This window comes from Trachypithecus francoisi, unplaced genomic scaffold (assembly GCF_009764315.1).
Source record: "Trachypithecus francoisi isolate TF-2019V2 unplaced genomic scaffold, Tfra_2.0 Lachesis_group11, whole genome shotgun sequence".
NCBI lineage: Eukaryota > Metazoa > Chordata > Mammalia > Primates > Cercopithecidae > Trachypithecus > Trachypithecus francoisi.
In genome coordinates this window covers 8,703,900-8,720,862 of record NW_022681456.1, presented here as the reverse complement: position 1 = coordinate 8,720,862, position 16,963 = coordinate 8,703,900, and the positions used below count along the sequence as shown (strand labels likewise).

The 16,963-nt window shown below is 54.7% G+C and overlaps 1 protein-coding gene across 1 annotated transcript in view; it reads right to left on the bottom strand.

Annotated features, from left to right (window-relative positions):
* Window positions 1-16,963, bottom strand: part of NCOR2 (nuclear receptor corepressor 2) — a 166,272-nt gene that overhangs the window by 126,302 nt on the left and 23,007 nt on the right. Inside the window, 2 exon segments of the mRNA XM_033220138.1 lie at window positions 2,758-2,814; window positions 10,950-11,063. Of these exon segments, the coding sequence (XP_033076029.1) occupies window positions 2,758-2,814; window positions 10,950-11,063 (171 nt within the window).

Below are 16,963 nucleotides of genomic sequence, written 5' to 3'. Positions count from 1 at the left end.
TGCCATCAGCCCTTTGGTAGCCTCTGCTCTGAGATCCCCAAGCGGGAGACAACCCCATCCCCTTGTCTCCAAAGAACCAGAGAAGACTCACTGTGGGGCCCCTGGTTCCAAAGCTTCTGACACCAGCAGCTGCCCACCCCCAACCGCCCACAGACTCCCACGGACAGGGGCTTCCTTGCCTGTGTTCCTCAGGCCCTAAGACACGGGGGCCTCCAGGCCCTTTCCCCTAGGAAGCCCCCGGGGACCAATCAGGAAAGGGGAGCGGGAGGACCTGGAAGTCTGGAAATGGTTGGGAACTTCGTCCAACCCTGCCATCCCCATTTGGCAAAAAAGGAGAAACCGAGGCAAGAGGCAGCTTACTGGTGGGGATGTAAAATGGTACGGCCACTTTGGAAAACAGTTAGGCAGTTCCCCAAGGGGCTACACATAGGGTTAACAGAGGATCTGGCAATTCCACGCCTAGGTACACACCCAGGAGAAATGAAGACGGACGTTCGCATGGAAACGGCACACTAATGTTCCAGCAACTTTATTCACAATACCCCAAATATGCAAACAATCTCATGTCCACCAACTGATGAGTGGGTAAACAACACGTGACCTGCCCCTACAGTGAAAACATGATTCAGCCACAAAAAGGAATGAAGGACCAACCCACGCTCAACACGGATGAACCTCGAAACCATGATGCTGAGGGAGAGAAACCAGACACAAAGGACCACATATTGCAAGATTCCATTTATAGGAAATGTCCAGAATAGGCAAATCCATAGAGACAGAAGGGTTTCTTTTTGAGATGATGGAATGTTCTAAAATTGACCGTGGTGACAGTTGCACACATCTGTGAATACACTAAAACCCACTGAATCGTACGCTTTAAATGGGTGAATGGCATGCGTGCGAACTGTACTTCAATAAAGCTGTTTGCAAAACAGAAAAACAAGCAAGCAGCAGCTGCTGCTGAAAACTTCCCCAGAAATCACTTCCACGGAGAGAAGCACGACCCCAGGCCAGAGCTCGTCACCCAGATCGCCCAGGCCCGAGGATGTACCTGGAGGGGGCAGAGCCCTGAAGGGATGGGGGAGCCCGGCGAGGTTCTGAGTCCGGCCAGGTGGGCGGCTGGGCCCTGCTTCTGAGCTGGAGGGGCTCTTGCCATCCCCTCCCTGCTTCTGCCTTCTGAGTGGGCCTGGGAGCCTGGGGCTTGCAGTTCCTGAGTGGCCTCAACAGATGGACCCCAGGCTTCGGGGAGCTCTCACTGTGCAAAACTGAGCAGCCTGCAGAAACTTCACGGGGAGCAGCTCATCACCAAATTGTTCACAACTCCTGAGCGCCTCGCAGGGGCCAGGAGCTGCACCAGGTGAGCCTTTAATGGGCCTCACTGCCTTTAATCCTGGGAAGACCCTGGAAGGAGGCCCTAGAGGGTCTGCCTGTCCCAGATGAGAGAGCACTGTGGTACTGGGAGGTCAGCCCCTTTCCTAAGGCCACTTGGCAAACATGCAGTGGAATTGAGTTTAGATGGAGACTCTGAAGGTGTCAGACTTGTTTCGTTTATGAGGCAGGGTCTCACTCTACTGCCCAGGCTAGAGTGCAGTGGTGTGATCATAGCTCACTGTAGCCTTGAACTCCTGGGCTCAAGCCATCCTCCTGCCTCAGCCTCCCAAGCAACTGGGACAACAGGCGTGTATCACCATACCTGGTGAATTTTTAAATTTTTTGCAGAGACAAGATGTTGCTATTTTGCCCAGGCTGATCTCAAATTCCTGGCTTCATGCAATCCTCCTGCCTTGGCCTCCCATAGTGCTGGGATTACAGGTGTGAGCCACTACACATGGCCGAAAGTGTAAAGACTTTACCTGCACCCTGGGCGCACTCATACGCACACCCTAGCCCACCATGCACACAGACTCTCCCTCATCTGGCACACATGTGGGTAGCAGTATGCCTTCAGTGCCCACCACGGCCATCCATGCTGACCAACTCAGTGCGCACACATGGCTGTGGGGCAGGCAGGGGCTGTGGCCCGTTCTCTGGGAGCTAGGGCTTCTGCATCCACCCATCCTCAGCCCAGGGACTCCAGGAGGCTTGGGACTTGCTTTCCAGCTCTGCTGCTGACATGGCGTCTTTCCACAGCAAAAGGACACTAGTGACAGCCATCATCAGCATCATCATCATCATCATCATCATCATAGCTAATGCCGAACACTTACTGTCTGCAAGGCAGGCGCCACACCTGATGTTGGACAAACATTAACACAGCTCCTCCTCACTGTAACCCAGTGGAATAGGTGCTGTTAGGATTCCCATTTTACAGATGAGGAAGCTGAAGCACAGACGGTAACAAACCCGCTCAAGATCACACCACCACGAAGCAGCGAACCTGGGAGTGGACCGAGATCGCGTGACCCAGAGACCCGGCTCTCCGTGCTCAGCTGGAGCAAACGCGTTGGCCTATAGGTGTGTGACTCTCCTCACGGCCCAAGTGGCCGGGCTTCACGGTGTGCACAGGAGTGCGCAGGTGGCCCCACAGGCGCTTGCTGCCAAGACTCCCCACCCCCACTCAGCCCAGCCAGGCCCGCCCACCCGCTATCTGCCATCCTCTCATCAGGAAGGTGGGTTTCCTGCCTCCTCCGCGGACGCCGCCTGGGCAGCGCTTGGCAATAGATGACTTCCTCCTCCACCGCACCCTCCCGCCTCCCTGCCCACCTCTCCAGCCACCCCCGCCCTCCCCAGAGCCCCCGACCCTGTACCCCAGCTCACCAGCTCCACCTGGGGCCCCAGGCCTTCCAGAATCCGATGTGCAGCTTCGGCCTTCTTCTGCAGGGTGATGGCGAAGAGGAGGAATTTTTTTAAAAAACAAAAAAACACAGATTATAAATAGAGGCTTCCCGGAGCAGCGGGCACCTGCCCAGCCCAGTCCAGCATGCTGATCCTCAGTACGGGGGAGGGAGGCCTGGGGCCCTCTCCAGGCCCTCCCCAGGCTGGAAAAAAACACAGAGGGGCCTCAATACCCCCACAGCGGCCCCAGCAAGCCCGCCAAGTTTCGATTTTAGCAAATGCGCCAGGTCCACTGAAGCCTGTTCCCCGGCAGGCGCGCAGGCCTCGCTCCCCCAGGGCCCGGCGACGTGGGCACCGCTCCCCGCCAGCCCAGCCGACACTGCCAGCCCTGAGATGCCTTCCCTCGCCCTGGAAGCTGGTTGGGTTGTCTACAATTACCTCAGAGCTAGTGCAGCCAGCGAGGGAAGGAGGAGGAGGAGGAGGAGGAGGAGGAGGAGGAGGAGGAGGAGGGAGGGTGAGATAGAGGCGCTCAGAGATACCCTTTCTAGGATTCTTGTGTTTCACAATCATGTGATTATTTCTGGGCTGCCCTGGGGCCTCCCCGCCTCCTCCCCACTCACAAGTGGGGACTTATTAGGAAAACAGGAACATGTGGTGCAGGGCTCAGTGGCCACTCCGTCAATAGGCTGGACCTCCGGGCCCCCACCCCGGCCGTCGGCATGAAGGCAGATGTTGTGCCTCGGCCAGGCCCGCCAACCCCCAGCCTGGGACCACCAGGGTCCGCTCAGAGGAGGCCTGGAGGATGGCCCAGGCCAGCCAGGTACAGGAAGGTGGGGGGTGGAGGGGCTCCTGAAGGTGGCTTCCTGGGGCCTGTGACAGAGGGCAGGGGCAGAATTTGGGTGGGTTCGGGCACCCCCTGCACAAGGCTAAACTGCGTGTGCACTGGCAAATGGGTGTTCACGGGCTGGCACGTGGGCGAGCCCCTGCTGTGACTCAGCTGCGTTGGGGCTGCCACTCAGTATTTGGCAATGACTAGGCGGACAGGCTGCAGAAGTCACCATCACCATACTGAAACTGTCCCCAGTGACCCCAAACCCAGATTGGCCAAAAGTAGGTGACCCCGAGTCCTGGGAAATGTGGCTGCCAACAAAAATTCGACGCAGCCTTTGCCAAGATCTCCTCACAGGGCGGAGGGGCCCAGGCTCCCCGGCTGCAGCAGAGAGGGGAGGGCATGGCGGGTCAGCATCACTCCCACTCCCCAGCCCTCGGAGAAAGACAGCGGGTATGTAGGTGGGCTCAAGCCGGAACCTAGAGCTGCCTCTGCCTAGAGCCCAGGGCCCAGCCCACCAAGAGCAGGGCTATGCTCTTGGCCACCTTCACGCTGAGCCGAAACCCAGAGACCTGCAGCCTCAAGGTACGGCTGGGGGCTGGAACAGCAGGGGAGAACTATTACAGCAGTGATCACTCCCCCAAGCACCCGCCATGAGCCGACCATCGGGTACACGCTGTGTTCTTAACATTTCAATCACGCATAAGCACCACGGGAGGCACACGCAGGAGTAGCCCCATTTCACAGATGGTGAAACTGAGGCGCAAAAACAAAACACAGGGAAGAAGCCCTTCTTACGACCTCCGGGATCCACGGATGGAGGAAGCCAAGGGCCAGGTCCCACGCAGGGCCACCCCTAGGCTTGGGGCTAGTATTTCCGATGGATGGGGGCAGGTATCACCCCGAGAGTCAGTGTCCCAGCCACACCCTTGAAGCAGGAAAGAGTCTGCCCTGGGGTACTGAAGACTGGAGAACCCCTGAGCCAGGCCCAGTGAAGGACTGGGTATGGGGTGGCATGGGGGCAGGGCAGCTTCCAAACGCTGGGACCGGTGGAGAGACATGGAATGAATGAGACCGGGCCCCTGCCTAGAATAAACCCAAACAACAGCTGTTGGTTAAGAGCAGTAACAGCAGATCAGTATGCTCAGGCGGAGAGAGGTATGTATGAAAGTGTCTTGATTCAGCCTCCCCTTCCCAGAGAGGCCTTCCCTGACCCGCCGCAGCAGGGTGGCCCACCTCCCTCGACCACTCTTTTCCCCACCTGGCTGTCTTCACAGCACATGCGGTCAGGAGGGTCTGCAGCCCACTGTTTATCTTACTGGCCATGTCCCCCTGATGAGGACTCTATGAAGAGCAAGGCACCTGCTCTGTTCTCTACTGCACCCACAGTGCCTGGAACAGCGTCTGGCTCAGAGTGGATGCTCAGGAATGGTCTAAATACCTGGAAATGGGGTCGGCTGGCTCCCTCACTCAGGCTGTCTCTGGGGCAAAGCATTCTTGTACCCACAGGCTGTCTGGTCCCAGCCCAGAACCCTGTCCTCTTTCCACGTTGCTGCAGCTGGCCCAGTGCCTCCCTGCCTCTCCACCAGGACCAGAAGAGGCCAGCACCAGCCACCAAGCTGCTATCGTCCAGCAGGGCTCAGCACAGGATTGAGGGCAGCAGGCACTTTCTCCAGGGCCATGGGGGAAGCAGTCCACATCCCGGACATGCCTGCCTTTCCAAGGACATAGAGGCCTCTCTGCCTCCTCCATAGAGGTGGCCGAGAGGGCAGGCCCTGTCTCCCTGCTCTCCAAGCCACAACCAAGATTGCCAAGCCTCCCAGTAATCTGTTTCTGGGTGCAAGGGCTGCCCCATTTTACAGATGGGGAAACTGAGGCTCAGAGAGGACACTTGGATAGGAGGTCACCAATCCACACAGTTCTAGGCAAAATCCCAAACCCTTCCCACCTGAACCTCTCCCACCTAGAACATTCCCCAACCCCAATATTCCTATGGCTCATATCTGTACATCTCCTTGGCCCCCTTGGGGGCCACCTCCCAACACTGGCTCCCTGGCTGCCCTTGGTCCTGGCAAACAGCCACTGCTCCAACAGGAGCTCCTGTCCACATCTTCCCCATGCAGGCCCAAAGCCCAGCTTGCAGGGGACACCAGGATACACTTGGTAGAGCTGAACCAACTCCACCCAAGGGTGGCAAAACTCAGGGACTGCTCTGGCCCAGAGGAGGGCTTCATGCTGGGCTGACACCTGCCAGTGGAAGGCTGGAATTCAGGGGACTCAGCCCCACCCTGGGTGATAAGGGAAACAGGCCTTTCTCAATCCCGCTGAAACCCGACTGCCCCCACGCACGTCCTCCCATGTTCCTGGCCTTGCGAGGGCCGAGTTCTCTGCTCTGATGGTGGCAGGTGGGGCTGATGCTGCAGGGGAGGTGGCCAAGCCTGAGAGAAGCCACTGCCCAAGCTCACCTGGCTCAGAGAGGAGAGGAGAACCTAGGGACTCAGGCCAGTGAGGGGCCCTGTTCACCATGGTGTCCACCCACTGTAGGGGCTCTCACCAGGCAACTGGGAATCACTCAAGCAATGGCACTCCTGCAGGGACTCTGTGTGGCCAGACCTCCCATGCCCAAAACGCCTAGGAGCTGCGCTGGGGCACACAAGTCCTTAGTCACCTATGCAAACAGGTGCACGGGAGCACCAGACCCACGTGACCAAGTGCACATGCCGAGATCTAGGAATGTGCAAAGATATACACACATGTCCACACACATCAAGGCAGACACACATACTCACACACGTGCACCCAAGTGAACACACGATGTAACCGCACCCGCCCCACACATGCCATCTCACGCACATCCATCTGTACACACATGCACACAGCCTAACGCGTACCCGTGTGAACACATGCATATGCATACAGGTGCACAGATACACGAATACCTACATACACGCCTCACACGTGCCAATTCGTGGATGCATGTGTTCACACATGTGCACACAGCAACCATAGTTACACCCACACACATACACACACGCACCCACGTGTGTGTGCATGGATGTGTAAGTGCACAGATAACCACAGACCCCACATGCTGACTCATATATACTTATACACATGTGCACATAGCCATCCAGAGGTCCACACACATGCACATATGCACGCATACACATACACAGGTGTACTGTATCAATGCACAAATCACCACATGCTCATCCCACACCAGCCGGCTCTCACTCTAAGTATTCACATACAAGTATGCACAGTCATCCAAAGGCACACATGTATGCTCACACATGTGTATCCAACACACATAGCACACATGCATCCATCCGTATATGCACGTGTACCCACAGGCACACAAACCACACACGCATCCATATGCGGCTGTCCTGTAGGGCAGAGAAACAGACCTGACACTGACCACTCCCTCGCCTCTCCCCTGCCTGGAAGCCCCATCCTAGCCCCTTCTCTGCCGCACTGGCCTCCTCATCTGCAGATTGCGGGCAGCACCTACTCACCCAAGAAACCCCGAGCCCGTAGTCCTGCACTCAAGCTCCTCCGCTGGCTGCAGCAGTGTCTCAGGGCAGTGGCCTACCCTGAGCTTCAGCTTCCTCATCTTCTAACAGAGCCCCATGCCCGTGAGCCCTGCGCAGAGCCCTCCCAGGGTGTGTGACGAGCAGGAAAAGCAGCAGGTCAAAGGACGCGTGCAGCAGCCTCGCGGGGCTGGAACGGATGATCCGAAAGAACCCCTGGACCCTGGGGGCAGTTTTGATGACCAGGTGGCTGGGCATGGAGGCCAGAGGTGGGGGCCTGGCACAGGATGCTGGGGCCACAGGATGGGGTCTGAAGCATTGCTCTGAAAATCTTGAATCGGGGGTCTGATGCTGGGCCCGACAAACAAGCACGAGGAGTGCCAAAACCCCCAAAAGGCTCTACTGAATGCTTCACGTTCACGGTGACTGTGGATGGTGTTATTCGTCTTGGCCCTGCTCAGTCCCGATCACATGAGCACACACTGAGTCCTAATCACATCATAGAAACACCTTCCTTTTAAGATGCTTAAACTCGAAGACAAGGACCCGAGTTTTCTGCTGATTTCTGCATTACTCAGCAACTGGGGTTGCTGCTTCCATCAATCCTGCCTCCTCCTCACCTTGTCAATAAGTCGTAGACATCTCCATTGGAAGCAGCCTTCTGCCTTTCCCTAGTCAACCTAGCTCAAGGCCCATCTCCCCTAGGAAGCCCACTCTGCCTGTTCTGTCCTGAATTCCTACAGTACCAGCAACCTGCGCTGCACAAACACCCCTTATGTATCCACACGTTGCTAGTGCTGCCTGTGTGTGTGTTTTGTCCAGATTCCAAGTGTGTGCGTTGTCCTGGAACCAACAGGCTCCTCCCTCATGCCCACCACCTTTGAAGATCAAAGGAGACGCCAGTCCCGTCTCTGGGACTTGGCCTGTGCCATGTCCCTCACCCGAATGCCCTCCTTCCAGCCCACCCGCTGCCACCAAGAAGCCTTTCCCAGCGCTCACTTCCAGGTCATGCTTCTGCCCTCCTGGGCCCAGGCCACCCCGTCTGCTCCTGCTCTCAGGCTGCAGCCACCCTGCCGGCTGCCCTGCCATCTGTGCACACCTGCCCGGCCCCGGCCCCCGCCCACGCAGGCAGCTCACGCGAGGCAGGGAGGCGGGAAAAGCCTTGCTCAGCGGGTGCCTCACCAATGTGCTCTGAATGGATAATGAGCCAGACTCCAGCACTCAGAACTGCCAGGCGGGCCCTGCCTGGCGGGGAAGCTGCATTTTCCGGCTGGCTCGGCGTTTAGAGACAGACCCTTGTCCTCCATCTCTCCAGGAACCAGCAGGAAAGGAAGGCAGATTAAAATTTAATCCTACTGATCCCCCAAGAGGCGGTAAGTCCTGGCTGCTCCTGCCAAAGGCAGCTGGGGGCCTCCCGCACACCAGGCTGCAGGCTTTGGAGGCTCAGAGGCTCAGCCCGGGTGGAGGGTCCCCACCAACCCCCACGCCCCCAAACCAGAGGCCTCTTCCACAGGCCAGAGCTGGCCACTCGCCTTCATCTCCCCTCCCCTTCTGCCACCTGAACATTTGCACAATTATTTAATGTGCATCTGCTGTGTGGTGAACACCGTTTTAGGTGCTGGAGATACCACTGGAAATAAAAGTGGGCAAGAATAAAATCCCTGCCCTCACAGAGTTTCCATTCATAATAAACAGAATAAATAAGTAAACTAGAAATCACGTCCCATGAGGACAAGGGCTAAGGAGAATCAGGAGCCACAAAGGAGGAAAATGGGTGTAATCCTGAAAACCCTTTTTCCTGAGAGAAGGGGTTTCAGTATTAAGTAGAGGGTTGACACAGGTCTTGCTGAGAAGGGGCCACTTGAGCAAAGATGGAAGTGACAGTATGAGCCCTGCAAGGAGAGGAGTACCAGGTAGAGGGCCAAGGCACTGCAGCAATGTGCTCAGCCATTGACTTGGCCTCCAGAGCTGCTGAAGAGAGCCGTGCCTGCTCTCCACCAAGGATCAGAGAGGGCAGGCAGAGGTGACACTCTCAGGAGCCCTGTCCATGTCCCCTCTACTTCGGGCTCCTGGAGCAACCTCAATCTTGGCTCCGAGTCCCAGGCTCAAAGCTCACTTGCTCTGCAATCTCAGGGAGGTCTCCTCCCCTCTCTGAGCTTTGGTTTCTTGATGAGCAAAATGGAGAGAATAGTAGTAGTTCTACTAAATGCAAATACTGTTCTATTAAATGTACAAGGTAAACAATCACAAGAAGAAATAAGAGCTATGATAATGACAATTAATAGCACCAGCTGGCATTTCTTTGGTGCCAGGCACTGTCTGTCCTAAGGGCACTAGGAAATCAGCCCCTTTCATCCCCACACCAACTGTCCTAGGTGATGCCATCCTTGTCATTGTTTTAAAGCTGTGAAGCATTGAGGCACAGGGAGGTTTAAGTAAAACATTCCAGGGTCACAGAGCCAGGAAGTGGGAGAAATGGGATTTGAACTCAAGATGCCTGGCTGAAGGACGTGTGGCCCCTGGGCTCTCTTATGACTATTACTAGTGGTACTTGAGGTGAGGGGCCACGGTGTGGGAGACTGACCCAGGCATACAGTTCCCAGGCCCCAAACAGGCTTGTCTCATTCTGCATGACATTGCTGTTTCTAGAGGTGGAGGCGTAGCCAAACCGGTTGATCCAGTAGTTCCCTGTCTCAGGCTGCTACTGCAGGCACCCACCAGACTCCAGAGGCCTCCCCACCCCCACCTCAACTCTGAGCACTGATTGGCCAAGGAAGATATTACAGAAGAGGCAGCTGGGAAGGGTGGCTGGGGCTACAGGCAGGAGGGGAACCAGAGAAGCCAAGGCAGGGAGAGGAGTTTCCTCATCTGTCACGCTTCACAAGGACCAGTCCCTCTCTGGGCCTCAGATTCCTCATCAAGGGAGGGGATCAACATCCACAGATCCTGAGTACATTTAGAAAAAGTCGACTGTAAATCATCAAAGCCCAGCTGGTAGTGGCTTGCCTGGGAAGACGGGGAGCTTACCACCTCACCAGACACAAGGTTCCACGTTCGGGGTGCACAGACCCTTAGGGTCCAGCCCCTGGAGACATGGCTCTGGGTACCCCAAGCCCCTCCACCAAGACCAGACCCCCTATAGCTGCCCCCAGTGGGATCTCCATGGGCCTCCACAGCCTGCTACAGACTCTGTGTTTCAATCATCTCAAAGGCCCCTTCGAGGGCCCAGTGTCAGTGGAAGCTGGTGCTGAGAACTCAGGCCCTGTGGTCTGACAGCCCACAGGTTCAAATCCAGGTCCAATGCTTCCTAGCTGTGTGACTCTGGACAAGTCACTTAACCTCTCTGGGCCTCAGGAAAATGGAAACGACACCTGCAGCTGCCCTTCCAGGACTGACGGGAGCAGCTGTTCCATGAAAGCTCACTGCTGCGGTCATAACGTCATTATCTTTTGCCTTAAAGGGATTTCTTCAGCACGAGTGCCTAAAGTGGCAGCCCCTTACCCTGGGCCATCAGCTGGACCCTGGTGCTCTCCTGGAGCCCAAAGCCTCCGTTTTGTGTTGCATCCCGCTGGCTAGCCACGGTTCACACCCATCTGCGTGTCTGAGCAGAACAGCCCAGAGGCCACATCAGATGGCTTTCCACCGGTCACCTTCCCCCACCCACTCACAAACCCTGCATCTCTGGGGGAGAGGGTGGCGAGGCCCCCTCCCCATTTTGCAGATGGGAACACTGAGGCCCTATTCATGGTGCCCCCTGTGAAGCACCTCATGGCCAACACCAGGGAGCAGCAGGCAGGGGCAGGGACACATACCCGGTTCTCGTCGTAGATGATCTGCACCAGGCTGCGGTGCTTCGACTCGATGGGCGGCGGTGACACGGGCTTCTCAGGCTCGGGCGGCTTGGCAGCCTCCTCCTCCAGCTGTTGCTGTGGGAAGAGGCAGAGCGTGAGGGGTGAGCACCCCGGCAGGCGGAAGGAGGGCTGCAGCTCCCAGGGCGCGGGGAGGCCCCCTTGCAGCCCGGGCCGTGGCCGCGCACAGGAAGTCAGGCTGCTACCCATTTCCTGTGAGTCACCCCAGGGACTCCGTACCCGGGAGAGGCCCCAGCTCCCGGGCCAGCTGCAACCTCCAAGCTCCTAAGCCAGGTTCAAATCCTGCCTTCATGACTTGCCAGCTAGGGAAGCACAGCCGAGCAGCCTCACCCCGCTAGGCCTCAGTTTCCCCATCTGTAAACAGGGCTGATTGCCGTGCCGCCATTCTGACCATGGTGAGAACTCAATGAGTTACACAGGCAGGCGCAGCCAGGCCTGCTATGAGCTGGCATTACTACCCATTACGGTTCCTACAGGCAGCAGCAGTGCTAGGAGAGGCCGCGCAGACTCCGCAGCTGCACTGGCTAGACTGGAGCCAGTCCTACCGGCTCCCACTCCTACTTACTGCGTAGCCTTGAGAAGCTCCTGGACCTCTCTGAGCCTTCCCTTCCTCTTCTGGAAAATGGGGATAAAAGAGTTACCACCCTAGGGGGCTGGTATGAGGGTGAAATGAGCTGATGACATGTGCAAAGCACTTGGCACCTGACACACAGGCAGCACGCCACCCACAGAGCTCCTCATCCCCCCATCACCCTCATCATCCTCATCCTCATCCTCATCATCATCCTCATCCTCATCCCCACATCATCCTCATCCTCATCACCCTCATCATCCTCATCCTCCTCCTCATCACCCTCATCCCCATCCCTCATCATCCTCATCCTCATCACCCTCATCACCCCATCATCCTCACCTCTCATCACTCCCATCATCCTCATCCCCCCATCATCCTCATCCTCATCCCCCATCATCTCATCCTCTCCCCCCATCATCCTCATCACCCTCATCCTCATCACCCTCATCCCCCATCATCCTCATCCCCCATCATCCTCATCCTCATCCCCTCATCCTCATCCTCATCACCCTCTCCTCAACCCCCATCCCTCATCCCCTCATCATCCTCATCCCCCATCATCTCATCCCCTCATCATCCTCATCCTCATCCCCCCATCACCTCATCCCCATCCCCATCATCCTCATCACCCTCATCATCCTCATCCTCATCACCCCCAGCATCCTCATCCTCATTATCTTCATCATCCTCATCATCTCATCCTCATCACCCTCATCATCCTCATCCCATCATCCTCATCTTCATCACCCCCATCATCCTCATCCTCATCACCCTCATCATCCTCATCCTCATCACCCTCATCATCCTCATCCTCATCACTCCATCATCTTCATCACCCCCATCATCTTCATCACCCCATCATCCTCATTACCCCCATCATTGTCATCATCCTCATCCTCATCACCCTCATCATCCTCATCATCATCCTCATCCTCCTCACCATCCTCTTCCTCATCACCTTCACCATCCTCTTCCTCATCACCCTCATCATCTTCATCCTCATCACCCTCATCATCCTCATCCTCATCACCTCCATCATCGTCATCATCACCCCATCATCCTCATCCTCATCACCCCAATCATCCTCATCATCATCTTCCTCATCATCCTCATCCTCATAACCCTCATCATCCTTATTCTCATCACCCTCATCATCCTCATCCCTCTCACCATCCTCATCCTCATCACCCTCACCATCCTCTTCCTCATCACCCTCATCATCCTCATCACTCTCATCACCCTCATCCTCATCACCCCCATCATCCTCATCACCCCATCACCCTCATCCTCATCACCCCCATCATCCTCATCCTCATCACCTCATCCTCATCCTCATCTGTCCATGTACCGAACACCCTCCTCCTAACACCGTTGGAAAGAGCATCCCATCATGCTGCCGTCTGCTTCATAGCAAGAGGGAGGCTGAAGACCAGAGGGTTTAGGGCACTGGCCCAAGGTCAGACGGGAAGCCAATGCCCCATTCTGCAGTGTGACAGGGCATCACAAGTGAGATCAGAACATGGTTCTGCTTCACTTATGACACTCACACAGCCTGCGCATGACCACAGAGCAGATCAGTATGAACCCAAAAAGGCACCCAAGAAGTGAATAGAGAAAGAGCCAGAAAATCCAGGGTGCTGGCTTCTGCAGGTGATGGTGCTGGCAGCTTGAGCAGAACTGCCTCAGTCCCACAGCAACCCCTGGTGGTCGCTTCAAGAAGGACATCAAAATACTCCCCCAAAGCACCAAACAAACAAAGCCAAGAAGGGGAAGAAGTCCACAGCCGGGAAAGGGTGGGTGGGAGGGAGGCTACCCCCAGCCAGGGAAGGTGGCCCTTCCTCAGGTACTAGCGAAAATACTACCTGGGACACCTACAGAGATCCAGCTAAGAGGGTGACTCAGCTCTGCTGGGCCTGGATTCAAGCCTGAGCCCCACACTCACCAGCTCTGCAGCCTCAGCCAGGTCACTTCACCTCCCTGACCTCAGTGTCTACTTCAGCAGAACCTGCGAGCACATGCCTACCTCATAAGGTTGTTTGGAAGATCAAGGAGATAATGCTGAAAAAACTGCTGCACAGCAGTGACATGTTAAAAAGGGCCGTCTAATGCAAGTCAAAACCACAACGAGATACCGCTGTACAACCACTAGGATGGCTGGAATCAAAAACATTTTTTTATTTTTTTATTTTTTATTTTTGAGACGGAGTCTCGCTCTGTCACCCAGGCTGGAGTGCAGTGGCATGATCTCGGCTCACTGCAAGCTCCGCCTCCCAGGTTCCCACCATTCTCCTGCCTCAGCCTCCTGAGTAGCTGGGACTACAGGCACCCACCACCACGCCTGGCTAATTTTTTTGTATTTTTAGTAGAGACGAGGTTTCACTGTGTTAGCCAGGATGGTCTTTAACTCCTGACCTCGTGATCCGCCTGCCTCAGCCTCCCAAAGTACTGGGATTACAGGCGTGAGCCACCACACCCGACCAAAAACATTTTTAAAGGAAGATAAAAAAGGGTTGGTGTGGCTAGGGACAGTGGCTCACACCTGAAATCTCAGCACTTTGAGAGGCCAAGGTGGTCAGATCACTCAAGACCAGCAGTTGGAGACCAGCTTGGGCAACATAGTGAAACCCCATCTCTATAAAAAGATACAAAAATTAGCCGGGTGTGGTGGTGCACACCTGTACTTCCAGCTACTCAGAAGGCTGAGGTAGAAGGATTGCTTGAGCCCCTAGAGGTAGAGGCTCTGGTGAGCAAAGATGGCACCACTGGACTCCAGCCTGGGCAACAGAGTGAGATTCCATCTCAAAATTTAAAAAAAAGGTTGGAGGGGGTTGGTGAGGATGTGGAAAACCTGGAACCTTCATGCATTGCTGGTAAGAATGTAAAATGGGGTAGTTGATGTGGAAAACAGCCTGGAAAGTCATCAGCAAATTAAACCTAGAATTACTGTGCAAACCTGCAATTCCGCTCCTAGGTATATACACATGAGAACTGAAAACAGGTGTCGCGACACAACTTGAACACAAATGTTCAACAGCAGCATAATTCACAACAGCCACAGCCCAAATGGCCACAGATGATGAAATAAACAAAAGGTGGCATCTCCATACAATGGAGTATGATTCAGCCATAAAAAGGAATGAAGGACTGAGACAAGAGACAACAAGATAAACCCAAAACCATGATGCTAGGTAGAAGAAGCCAGACGCAAAAGGACGCAAACTGCGTGATGCCATATATAGGAAATGTCTAGAACAGGTCAGTCCACAGAGACAGAGAGTAGGGGAACAGGGAGTGGCTGCTTTAGCTCCTATGAGGCTTCCCTGTGGGTTGTTGAAATGGCTGGGAACCAGATAGAGGTGACAGCTGCACAATACTGCAAACGTAAGAAATGCCACTGAATTGTGTGCTTTAAAATGATTATGCTTGAGAATTTCACTTTTAAAAAATGCCAACGTGGAATTTAGAGGGAAACAAACAAAGAAACAAACAAAAACCTAACCACTGAGAGCTGCCTCGAGCCACCCGGCTTCCAGCCGCAGTCACCAATGTGTGCCAGTGCCCGCAGCTTCAGCCCCACCCCAGGGCCAGGCCTCCCTGCTAAAGGTGTGGTACCAGGCTGGCCCTAGCAATGCCTGCCCACCCCCGCCGCGGCCTGGCCCCTCTCGGGATGCTTATGCCACCATTATGAGACCTACCTACTGTCTGCTGACGCCTGGGACAGTTGGCAGAGTCTCCAGGACCGGGCCTCACTGTTGGACTATCCTCAAATTCTGGCTCCCCCAACCATGTGACAACCGTGATGGCCCCTTGAAATCAATGCTCTCCCCCTGAAGCATCCTTCAAAACCCAGCTACCAGGGCACCTCTTCCTGGAAGCCTTCTCTCAGCAGCCTTCACCCCCTGCCTACAGTGGCTGGAATGAGCCCTTGATCCTCCTTAGAGCCCCTACTTCCTTATCTGGAGGGCACTAGATGTGAGCCTGTTTGCCCCATTAGTCTAGACGCTCCCTGGGACCCAGACAGTGACACAAGGACTGAATCAACCATTTTGAATGAGCACCTACCATGTACCCCATGCTGCTCAGAACACAGCAGTTAACAGGGAGACAAGGAGAGGACCACTGTGTAACAAAGCTGGGTCTATATTAATTCAAATAATGACGCCACCAGTGGGGTGATGAGACACATCAGCACTCAGCAACATTTCTTTTTGTTGAGATAGGGTCTCACTCTGTTGCCCAGGCAAGAGTGCAGTGGCAATCATGGCTCATGTAGCCTAAACCTCCTGGGCTCAGGCACTCCTGCCTCAGCCTCCTAAGTAGCTGTGACCACAGGCATGTGCCACCACACCTGGCTAATGTTTTAAATTATTTGTAGAGACAGGGTCTTGCTATGTTGCCCACGCTGGTCTCAAACTCCCGGGCTCAAGTGATCCTCCAGCCTCAGCCTCCCAAAGTGCTGGGATTACAGGCATCAGCCACCATGCCCAGCCCAAAGCTTTTCTTTAAAGGCCTAAATAGCAAATATTTTTGACTTTGCAGGCCACACAGGTCTTTGTTGTGATGACTTAACTCTGCCACTGTGGCAGAAAAGCAGTCATATAGACACACATGTGTACAGAGATACACAGACAAGTGGCCATGGCTGTGCCAATAAAACTTTATTTACAAAAAGCAGCAGCAGCTAGAATTGGCTGGATTGGCTGAATCCGGGATAGAGGAGGGTTGGGGGTGCGTGTTCCTGTACAAGGCTGAGGGTGGCCTCTTGGTGTCGGGGACATCTGAGCAGAGACCTGAATGATACCAGGGAGCAAAGCATGAAGAGCTGGGAAAAGGCAGATTATCAAGGAATTGTATATTAACTCATATTGAAAACAAAATTATAAAATGAATGTTATAAATATTTACATCAGCTTTATCTCCACGTGTCTTTGTGTGGTTTCAACAGTGACGATGAGGATTTATTTTTAATCTCGGGATTTTGCTCCCTCCTCTACAAGTTGTCCATTTTACAGGCAAGGAAACCAAGGCTCCAAGAGATGAAGGTTCCAGGGCCACACAGCTAGTAAAGAGCAGTTATGAGGCCAGTCTGTTCAGATTCCAGAGCCAAGGGCTGTTTCCCCACATTACAGATAAGGAAAGTGAAGCACAGAGAAGGGACTGCCCACCTCATGTTGCCTGGTACTGGAAGAAACAGGATCTGAACCTGGACAGACTGGCTAGACATCCTGAACTTTCACCCACCACTCTTGTGCTGTCTAATGCAGCAGCCTGTGTGGCTATTCAAAGGCACATTTCATATGCATATTAAACAAAAATTAAAAATCAGTTCCTCAGTTGCAGTAGGCACATTTCAAATGCTCAGTAGTGGAACGTGGCTATCCTG